Raw genomic sequence first — 10,873 nt, 5'->3', positions numbered from 1 at the left:
GGAAGAAGAATCGAAGCCGGAAAGCTTCGGGCTCTCCGACTATTCTTCGGCGGCTCTGGCGACATATTGAGCTGCATGAGGTAGGAAAAATACTCATCGTGTTATAGTCTACGTCGTGCTATAATTATTTTTCAAATTAGATTAAGTTTGGATCAATCGTGTTTTGGTTGATTTCGGATGCCGACGCGGCTGTTGTAGCCGACGACTTTTCTGGGTTCATATCCGATGATGATCCTCGTCCTAGAACACTAATCGGTGCTTGGTCAAGTTAATTCCACGACTTGGGCAGTGGGATACAAACCTGGGCATTATCGAAGAGTAGCAGAGTTTGTTTTTTGGACAAAACAAGAATTAAACTTAATTGTTTCTACTTAGTTTGGAAATGGCAGATATGATGGTGTTTGTATAAAGTAGAATCGTATTGAAGGGGAGCAATATACCTACAGGTTGGTTGAAGGGACGAACTAACTGGGAGCCTTGGATTAAGGGAGCAGTATACCTACAGGTTCGCACACGCACATGTTCCTCGCAAGCATTCCGGCACTTCGTGAACAAGAAATGAAGAAAGATGAAGATGATAACACGAGCCTTAGCTCTTTTTACCTTGTTTCGCATATTACATTAATACCCTCGGCTTTCTACACTAACGGCAGCCATTTTACTGATAACGAAAGTTAGCTTTGCAATTACACTACTGCCCTTGTAATTCAAATCGTGTGGACGTGAGCAAGCCACGCGGGACGGGCCCACGAGGGCGCACCCTACGTAGGGCGTATTCCAGCCGCTCCCACTATTGTAATAGTAATAGTATCAGTAACAGCAGGATTGCTTACAATACTTATTTCATACTATGTATGGAGGAAAAGTTTGGCAAAAGGAAGGTATATACTACTACCTCTCTCTGTTTCTCTCTGTTACACCAGACATTCATGTGCAAGGTATACCTAAGCTCTAACAAGTATATTGAAACAGGAAGCGTAGTCAGACCATAATTAGTTTTAATGATGGAGATGGAGAAAATGATACAGAATTACCGCTTTTTAACTTCAAGAGTATATTAGTTGCTACAAACAATTTCTGTGAAGCTAATAAACTTGGAGAGGGGGGATTTGGCCCTGTTTATAAGGTGACAATTGTGTGCTTCATATGCAAGTAAACTGTTTTCATAAATATGATAAAAATGATGTTCTTCTTCTTTGTGTTGAATTCTTCTTCTTTCACAGGGGATTTTGCCTAGAAATAAAGAAGTAGCCATGAAAAGATTGTCAAAGAAGTCTGGGCAAGGACATCAAGAATTCGTTAATGAGTTAAAGCTTATAGCCAAGCTCCAACATACCAATCTTGTTAGGCTCTTGGGTTGCTGTAGTGAAGAGGAGGAAATGATATTGGTTTATGAGTATATGCCCAATCGAAGTTTGGACAAATTTTTGTTTGGTATACGCTCATTACTTCTAAGATTAATTCTTTGGTGATGATAATGATTTATTTATGATTGTTAGTCATTCTTCTTCATACTTTTTCCAAACAGATCCAATGGAAAACACAAAATTGGATTGGGGTAAACGCTTTCGAATTATAGAAGGTATAGCTCAAGGAGTACTTTATATCCACAAGCACTCCAGATTGAAAATCATTCACAGAGATCTCAAAGAAAGCAATGTCCTATTGGATGAAGAAATGAAACCCAAAATCTCAGACTTTGGAATGGCAAAGATTTTCGAGAAAAACCAAATTGAAGCAAATACAAAAAGGATTGTTGGAACATAGTAAGCATTTATAGTACTTGCTTTTAATCAGTTAAAAGTTATGAAATCACTACTGTTGCTTATCTATATGTACCATTAATTTATGCAGCGGCTACATGTCACCTGAGTATGCACGCTTTGGCCATTTCTCTGAAAAATCGGATGTATTTAGCTTAGGAGTGCTGCTGTTGGAGATTGTAAGTGGGAAGAGAAATGCTGCTTTGTATCGCTTTGAACATCCACTAACTCTTGCAGGATGGGTAAGTGAAACTCTAGCTATTTTGGACTGAAATTCTTGTTTATTCTTTTATTGCTTCGAAAAAGAAACAATGAAAAGTTAAAATTAGAATCTATAAGCAGCAACAAAGCTTATTTCTCGGCTTTGCCACCAAACTTTATTAGGTTCAAGTATAACTGAAAAGTCATGCAAAATTGATTGGTTTATGTGTATCTTAGGCTTGGAAATTATGGAAAGAAGGTAGAGGAATGAAGGTGATTGATGCGTCTGTGAGGGAAACATGCGTGCCTCATGAAGCTTTAAGGTGTATCCATTTAGCATTTTTGTGCGTTCAAGAAGATCCAGCTGATCGACCAACAATGGCTACTGTAATTCTCATGTTGGGCAATGAATCCACATCACTTCCACTCTCCAAAGAACCTGCGTTTACAGCACATAGTAATTCCGGTGCTCATGGTTCCTGTCCAGCATCTATCAATTTTTCCAACAATGCAATCACCATTAGTATCCCCGAAGGTCGATAAAGGTTCTATGTTCTTGTGTGGGACAGCCTTTTGCAAAATACACCTTGGGTTTCACAGATATATGTACTGATGTTTTCGATGGTATGCTCTTATTTGACTTTAACTATTGCATTGTAATGGTTTAGGTGCATTTACAAGCCAAGCTCAAATATGTAAATTTTTTGATGTCGCAAGCTCAAACATATAATCATGAATGTATTTAACTGACAATGGATTATCATACTCGTGTATATACCGTCATGAAAAGCTTAGAAGCATATGCATATTGTGAGATATTTTGTCCACAGATGACTTGACAATGTAAGATGAACAGATCTATATCACCAGAAGGTTTGAGGAGTACTATATATCCCTGGAATTCTGGAAAGAATTCAACAAGAGAAAATTATGTGTTAAAATATTTATTTGCTAGAAGCTTGGAATTACAGTAGTGATGATATATAAAAGCTCCCCTGCTTTGACTGTAAGAAAGGGGTATCAATTAATTTGGTGTTCTGTCCTATAAGGCAAGGTGAGATGATCATCCATACTATATTTGGTAAGTTGGCCGATTCAACTCATGTTGTCCTAGCTTGTTTCTGTCACTATATATTGATACATTTGGACCGAATATGAGATGTGTGCTTTGAATGGAAGAAACACAATACTATGGTCAGTACAAATTTATACTTGGCACATTTATCTTTTTAGTTTCAGAGATCAAATTCTTCTTCTTACTTCTTTTTCTTCTTTCGATCTCTGTCCCTCTGTCTTTGAATGGGGGAGCTGTTTCTTTATCTTGTTACCTTTCTATTATATGTTATCTTTCCATTCTGTAGCAGCCAGGACAACTTAGTACCAGAGAAATCTATCAATGCAAACCAGACCTTAACTTCTTCCATTGAGACCTTTGCATTAGGCTTTTTCAGTCCTGAACATTCTACCAATTACTTCCTTGGTATATGGTACAACACAGTCCCAAACACAGCAATAATATGGGTTGCTAACAGAGAATCCCCACTTGCTTCTCCGGGTGTTTTCACACTTGGTGACGATGGAGATCTGGTGGTGTTGGATGAGGCTCGTAAAGTTAAGGTCTGGTCATCTAATGTACCGGTATCTGCTGCTGCAAGGAATGGCACAACAAGTTTACTAATGGATACTGGAAACCTTGTTTTGAGATTTGGAGGAGACGCCTTGTGGGAGAGCTCCGATCATCCCTCGGATACAATGTTGCCTGGCATGAAGATTAGCTTGAACAAAAAGACTGGCCAACAAAGGCGCTTTACATCCTGGGCAGAACTTCATGATCCACAGCCTGGAAAGTTCATCTTAGGCATTGATCCTAAAAGGTCCTGGACAGCTTTTTATCTGGAAGGAAAATGCTTCTTATGTGAGAAGCACTTTGTACATTGGCAAGGAGACCAACAGAGTCTTTGCTGATGATGGTATGTTTGATTTCATTATTTGCTATTTTCATTATTAGTTCAGATCCTATTCTTTTTCTGCAGGTGTTAAGGATCCTGGTGGTTCCTTGAAGAGGTCTCTTGTAATTGCAGTAGTCCAGCAACAGCAGGGTTGATTACCATAATTTTTGGCTGTTTCTTGTGGAAGAAAACTAGGGGAAAGGGAAGGTACGTACCTCTATGACTCTGTATCTATCTTACACATACATGTGCTAATCTAAACAAATAAATAATAAACAATGCTCAACAATGATAATGAAACTGCAGGGACCATAGTGAGGCTGCATGCTATAGAACTACCACTCTTTAGTTTAAAGAGTATATTTAGTTGCTACAAACGACTTCTCTGAAGCTAATAAACTTGGAGAAGGAGGATTTGGCCCTGTTTATAAGGTTTTTTTTTTTTTTTTTTTTTAAACCCCACTCCCACTCCCACCCTTGATGGGGCTCGAACTCTTGACCTCTCATATGGGAGACCAAAGCCTTACCACCCCACCAAACACACACACCCGGCCCTGTTTATAAGGTGAAACATCCTTCTACTAAGTACTAACTACATTGTCTTTCCTTGAAAAAAAAAGAAAAATATTATTTCCTTTTTCACTAGTTAATAATTTTTCTGCCTTGGGTTTTCTTCTATTACAGGGTATTTTACCAGTGAATGAAGAAGTAGCCATGAAAAGGCTATCAAAGAAGTCCAGGTAAGGACATCAGGAGTTCATGAATGAGTGAAAGCTTATAGCCAAGCTCCAACATACCAATCTTGTCAGGCTCTTGGGTTGCTGTATTGACAAGGAGGAAATGATATTGATTTATGAGTATTTACCCAATCGAAGTTTGGACAAAGTCTATTTGATACACGCAGTGGCGTAGCTAGAAACTTTGTCGATGTTAGATTAAACAAAACAACAATTGAAGAGTTGTTTTTAAATACGCTATACTAATCTACACATTTAACTCCTAGTAATGTAAAGAAAGAAAACTTTAGTTGCCCCAAATTTCCTTGATGAAAAATAGTAAATGAGAAAAACAAATATGCAAATAGTCTAAAAGTCATAAAAAGAAAGAGATCGAAAAGGAGGAATATGTAGAAATAATGTTTTTGCAATCAATCATTGTTATTGGTCATTGCTCTGGCACTAAATTCATGTAGTGGATATATGTCACCTGAGTATGCAGGCTATGATTATTTCTCTGAGAAGTCGGATGTATTTAGCGCTGGAGCGTTGTTGTTAGAGATCGTTAGTGGAAAGAAAAACTCTTCTTTTTATCGTTCTAAACATTCAATTACGCTTTCTGGATGGGTAGGTTGTATAAAACTTGGTTTATATTTCGTTTGTTCTTAAGCCTTGCACTTAATTACTGTACGTAGCTTCATATCTAAGTAGGTGTTTAAGTAAAATAGATTCGAGAGAGAATGTAGAGAGAATTGTAGGGAGAATGTAAATCATATTATTGAGAATAGGAGCCCTTTATATAGGGATTTACAAAGTACTAGTTCTAATGTTACATGGAATACTAATCCGTGTAGGATTGGGAAATCTAGAACCTTCTCTCCTATTGCTACTCCTAGTTTGATAAGGCACACATAAAACTGATTTTCCTTCAACACTCCCCCTTGTGCCGCTCAAACTTGGTGGTGACGCTTCATCCGTTGCCTCGTTAAAAACCTTGCTCGAGTGAAAAAAAACCATGTGGGAAAAAATACGCTCGAGGAGGAGAAAAAGAGTACAACACGTCCTCTACTCTTCGAGATCGAACATGTAGACATCATAACTCCCCCTGATGTCGATATCTCCCCCTGATTGCTACAATCATGGAAGTTCGGATAACTTTCTCAATCCGATGCTTTTCACATGTTTCTCGAAGGTGGATTTAGGTAACGACTTAGTGAATAAGTCCGCTACATTATCATCTGATCGGATTTGATTTACTTCAATCTTTAGAAGTGATTGTTGTTGCTGATTATAAAAGAACCTAGGCGATATATGCTTGGTGTTGTCGCCCTTGATGAAACCTAACTTCATTTGCTCAATACAAGCTGCATTATCCTCATAAATGCATGTAGGTTCATCCGTGGTAGACTTCAAACCACAACTTCCTTGTATATGTCTAATTATAGACCTTAGCCACATACATTCACGTACGGCTTCATGTAGAGCAATAATCTCTGCATGATTTGAGGAAGTAGCAACAATGGTCTGTTTTGTAGACCTCCAAGATATCGCAGTGCTTCCCATGGTAAAGACATAACCCGTTTGGGAGCGACCTTTGTGAGTGTCAGAGAGGTACCCTGCATCAGCAAAACCCATCAAAACATCACTTGTCGTTTTGATGGAGGGGGATAGGGTGAGGCCGGCCACCCTTGGTGGTGGTGGCGGCGTTAGCGGCAACATGGCCGGTCACTTTGTCATGGTGGACGGTGGCTCCATGCCTAATGGGGTCCGATCCCATTCTTCCGTCATTCCTCTTCTCTTTGTAGGGATAAAATAGGCCCATATCAATCGTACCTCTTAGGTATCGAAAGATTGTCTTTACGCCAATCCAATGGCGGCGTGTTGGCGCAGAGCTATGTCGAGCTAACAAGTTCACTGCGAATGAGATATCTGGTCTTGTGCATTGAGCTAAGTACAATAATGCGCCTATTGCACTTAAATAGGACACTTCGGCCTCTAATGATTCTTCGTCCTCATCCTTTGGGCGAAACAGATCTTTTCCAGGCTCAAGACTACGACCGATCATGGGAGTACTCACAGGCTTTGCTTTATCTTCATTAAAGCGCCTTAGGATTTTCTGAGTATATGCAGACTGATGGATCAAAATCCCATCACTACGGTGCTCGAGTTCTAAACCGAGACAAAACTGTGTTTTCCCAAGATCTTTCATCTCAAATTCGGATTTCAACTATGTAGCAGTCTCCTTTAACTCATCTAGAGTTCCAATTAGGTTCATGTCATCGACATAAACTGCTACGATTGCAAATCCGGAACTTGTTCTTTTAATGAACACGCATGGACATATTTCGTTATTAATATATCCCTTCCCAATCAAGTAGTCACTTAGACGGTTATACCACATCCGTCCGGATTGTTTTAATCCATATAGTGAGCGTTTTAATATTATTGAAAACGCGCTCCGTGGTTTAGAGCCACTTGATTTGGGTAATTGAAGTCCATCTGGAACCTTCATGTATATCTCTGAATCTAGATCCCCATAGAGATATGCTGTAACCACATCCATAAGCTGCATGTTAAGTTTTTCAGAAACTACCAAACTGACAAGGTAGCGGAACGTTATAACGTCCATTACGGGAGAATATGTCTCCTCGTAGTCGATTCCAGGGCGTTGTGAGAAACCTTGCGCCACAAGGCGGGCTTTATATCTAACCACCTCATTTTTCTCATTACGCTTTCTAACAAAGACCCATTTGTGGCCAACAGGTTTTACATCTGGGGGTGTCTGCGTTATAGGCCCAAATACCTGTCTCTTTGTTAGTGAATCCAATTCAACCTGGATCGCATCTTTCCATTTAGGCCAATCTGCTCTTCGTTGACATTCTTCAACAGAGCGAGGTTTGATATCATCATATTCTATAATTCCTTTTGCAATATGATATGCAAATGCATCATCAATTGCCATAGAATTTCTATCCATCATCTCATGTACACTAGTGTAATTTATGGAGATCTCTCTATTCTCTGGATTTGGTTCTGACATTGGAGCGTCCCCCAATGATGTCTCTTGGACATAACCATAATCCGGAATATTCTCATGAGATGGATTATTCACATCGATGATTAATGGATTATTCTGTGCCAAACTCGCTTTCTTTCTTGGGCGAGAATCCATCGAACCTATAGGCCTCTTGCGCTTCCTGGCAGGAGCCATGGGCCTAGCCACAACGTCACCATCATTGTGAGATGGGACGTTGGCGCCATGCTCAATTGCCCTTGAGATGGCGTCAGGTCCTCTAATTTTAGGGACATCAATCCTTGCAGGCACGTTTGCAGCAGGTATGTGTGATCTCGTCACTTTAGCGATATCAGAAAACGCATCAGGCATCGATTCTGCTACGTTCTGAAGATCGAGAATTCTCCGCACTTCAATTTCGGACTGTGCGGTTCGGGGATCAAGATGAGACAGAGTGGGGACAGACCACGACAATTCCGGTCGTTCCTGTTGAACATTGATGTTCTTATCTCCCCCTAACGACGGGAAGATTGTCTCATCGAAGTGACAATCCGCAAATCTTGCGGTAAAGAGATCGCCTGGCAAGGGTTCTAAGTAGCGGACAATTGTTGGAGAATCATATCCAACATAAATGCCTAATCGTCGTTGAGGGCCCATTTTGGTGCGCTGTGGCGGCGCAATAGGCACATAAACTACACACCCAAATATGCGTAAGTGTGAGACATTAGGCTCATACCCAGTCACCATCTGGGACGCAGAAAATGGTTGAGTGGCAGTGGGCCTCAGACGAATAAGCACAGCTGCATGCAATATTGCATAGCCCCAAGCAGAAATAGGGAGATTGGTGCGCATTACCAATGCCCTAGCGACCATTTGTAGTCGTTTAATGGCGGCTTCTGCGAGACCATTTTGGGTGTGAACATGAGGAACTGGATGTTCAACTTCAATCCCAATGGACATGTAATAATCATCAAAAGTTTTTGATGTAAACTCCCCAGCATTGTCTAACCTTATAGACTTAATAGGATGATCAGGGTGGTGAGCCCTTAACTTAATAATTTGTGCTAGGAGTTTAGCAAATGCAGCGTTCCTAGTGGACAATAGCATGACATGTGACCAGCGTGTCGATGCATCAACCAACACCATAAAATATCTAAATGGTCCGCATGGTGGTTGAATAGGTCCACAAATATCACCTTGGATTCTTTGCAAGAATGGTATATTTTCTTTAGTGTCCTTTGCATAGGATGGTCTCGATCCTAATTTTGCTAAAGAGCAGGCTTTGCAGAATGAATGATGGGCTTTAGAAACAACCAATGAGGATTTTGGTTGAGCCACGAAGTCACAATTGACTTTAGAAGTAAAAATTGGAGTCACAGGAGCCTTGGTGGCGTCAATGCCACCCTGAGGCCGCAGGGGGATGGCGGCGCCGGCCAAGGATGGCCGGATTTGGGGGTGAAAGGCGCCGTGAGGCGCAGGGGCTCCTTCGGTGTCCAAAAACCGAGTTTTACTGCTTTTCGTTCTGAAAAATGGATGTCCGTGTGAAGTCTTTAATATACGGATCATCATATCACGACCTGGATGTCCCAAACGGTCGTGCCAAAGCCTATATGTGTCAGAATCCCATAAATCATCTCTCATAACATGATTGGATTCAATTACTCGAATAGTGGTTGCATACAACCCACTAGAGCGACACATAAGTTTCTCTAAGACTCTTTTATGTCCGTAGTCATTAGAGGTGATGCAAAGGAACTCTTGTCCATTCTCACAATGTGTTTCCACATGAAAACCATTGGCTCTTATATCTTTGAAGCTTAATAGGTTTCTTCCTGCCCTAGGAGCATAAAGAGCTTCGGTGACATTTAAACTCGTGCCATTTGGCAACATAAATTGGGCTGGTCCTCGACCATGGATCAATCGAGATGATCCAGCCATCGTAGTCACGGAAGATCGAGATGGTGTCATCCATAGAAATAGCTGTCTATTTCGAAGGATAGTATGTGTAGTTGCACTATCCACGAGGCATTCTAGCTCTCCAGGAAACATATCTTTTGGATACTTACTTGTTGGTTTTGAATCACGCGCGTGTCGATGCAGGCGTGATGGGGCGAAGTAATCTAAGTAGAGGCGTGCAGCGGATGCGGGACAGCAGGGGCTGCGGTGGTGATGGCAGTTAAGGATTTTAGTTGCTGCCGAAGAATGCAGGATGAGGCAGGGCCGAGAGGGCTGCAGGAGCAGCTGCAGGCTAACAGCTTGAGGCAAGGCTGCAGGTGCACGGGCACGCAAGCAGGCAGCTGCGGACGCAGGGGCGAGCTGGCAGGGCAGGCAGCAGGGCTGCAGGCGCACGGGCGCGCTGGTAAGCAGACGAGCGCAGGGGCGCGTTGCGCGGGGCGCGCGCGGGGCAGGTGCGGCGGAGGCTCGGCTAGCACGGGCTAGGGGCTGCTGGGGTAGTAGGCACGCAGGTAGGCAGAAGGCTGCAGGCAAGTGCTTGCGGCAGAATTTTGGTAAAGGAAGATCTTGGGTTTTGTTTTGTGGTTTTTTGCTTTTTGGCTAGAGTCGTGCTGATAACGTGTTTAAGTAAAATAGATTCGAGAGAGAATGTAGAGAGAATTGTAGGGAGAATGTAAATCATATTATTGAGAATAGGAGCCCTTTATATAGGGATTTACAAAGTACTAGTTCTAATGTTACATGGAATACTAATCCGTGTAGGATTGGGAAATCTAGAACCTTCTCTCCTATTGCTACTCCTAGTTTGACTAGGCACACTAAGTGTCAATATCCTTCAACAGTAGGTGATTATTCATGCATAGTCCAAGATTGATGGCTTTATTTGTTCTGAGGCATGGGACTTATGGAAAGAGGGCAGAGGAATGGAGGTAATTGATGCATCAGTAAGGAAAGCATGCCGCTCACATGATGCTTTGAGCTGTATCAATATAGGGCTTTAATGTGTTCGAAAAGCTCCAGCTGATCGATCGCCAACAATGTCATATGTAATTCATATGCTGCAGGGAAATGAAGATACCACTCTTCCAGCCACCAAAGAACCTGGTTTTTTAACACATAAGTGTTCCGGTCCTATTGGTGATTATATTGAAGGTGAAGCTTGGAATTTTTCACATTTGCTTCAACTACCACTCTCAGGCTTATGTGCATTTGTGCACAAGTTAACAAAAAATTCCTATATCAATGGATGCTCATGCAGTAGATACTTTAGTTTGGGGG

At 41.4% G+C, this 10,873-nt stretch overlaps 2 protein-coding genes across 2 annotated transcripts; both read left to right on the top strand.

Annotated features, from left to right (window-relative positions):
- The first annotated feature begins 519 nt into the window (after window positions 1–519).
- On the top strand, window positions 520–2,892 carry LOC133732860 (cysteine-rich receptor-like protein kinase 44). The gene is made up of 7 exons (XM_062160465.1): window positions 520–673; window positions 728–881; window positions 973–1,126; window positions 1,224–1,434; window positions 1,529–1,766; window positions 1,855–2,005; window positions 2,202–2,892. Exons 1-7 carry the CDS (start codon window positions 520–522, stop codon window positions 2,505–2,507), a joined length of 1,368 nt encoding a protein of 455 aa, XP_062016449.1. The 3' UTR covers window positions 2,508–2,892.
- Window positions 2,893–3,263: 371 nt separating this feature from the next.
- LOC133732852 (G-type lectin S-receptor-like serine/threonine-protein kinase B120) lies at window positions 3,264–4,068 on the top strand. Its single transcript, XM_062160455.1, has 2 exons — window positions 3,264–3,879; window positions 3,998–4,068. Exons 1-2 carry the CDS (start codon window positions 3,264–3,266, stop codon window positions 4,066–4,068), a joined length of 687 nt encoding a protein of 228 aa, XP_062016439.1.
- Window positions 4,069–10,873: the final 6,805 nt, after the last annotated feature.

Source organism: Rosa rugosa, chromosome 1 (assembly GCF_958449725.1).
Source record: "Rosa rugosa chromosome 1, drRosRugo1.1, whole genome shotgun sequence".
NCBI lineage: Eukaryota > Viridiplantae > Streptophyta > Magnoliopsida > Rosales > Rosaceae > Rosa > Rosa rugosa.
This window is presented reverse-complemented; position numbering and strand designations above follow the sequence as displayed.

Bases quoted from the DNA above. Each gene is read 5' to 3' on its own strand.
- LOC133732860 (XM_062160465.1), top strand. From the start codon at position 520: ATGTTCCTCGCAAGCATTCCGGCACTTCGTGAACAAGAAATGAAGAAA. The intron at 674-727 runs GTTAGCTTTGCA...TGTGGACGTGAG, and splicing joins CCATTTTACTGATAACGAAA to CAAGCCACGCGGGACGGGCC. The intron at 1,767-1,854 runs GTAAGCATTTAT...TAATTTATGCAG, and splicing joins AAAAGGATTGTTGGAACATA to CGGCTACATGTCACCTGAGT.
- LOC133732852 (XM_062160455.1), top strand. From the start codon at position 3,264: ATGGGGGAGCTGTTTCTTTATCTTGTTACCTTTCTATTATATGTTATC. The intron at 3,880-3,997 runs GTGAGAAGCACT...CTTTTTCTGCAG, and splicing joins GGAAGGAAAATGCTTCTTAT to GTGTTAAGGATCCTGGTGGT.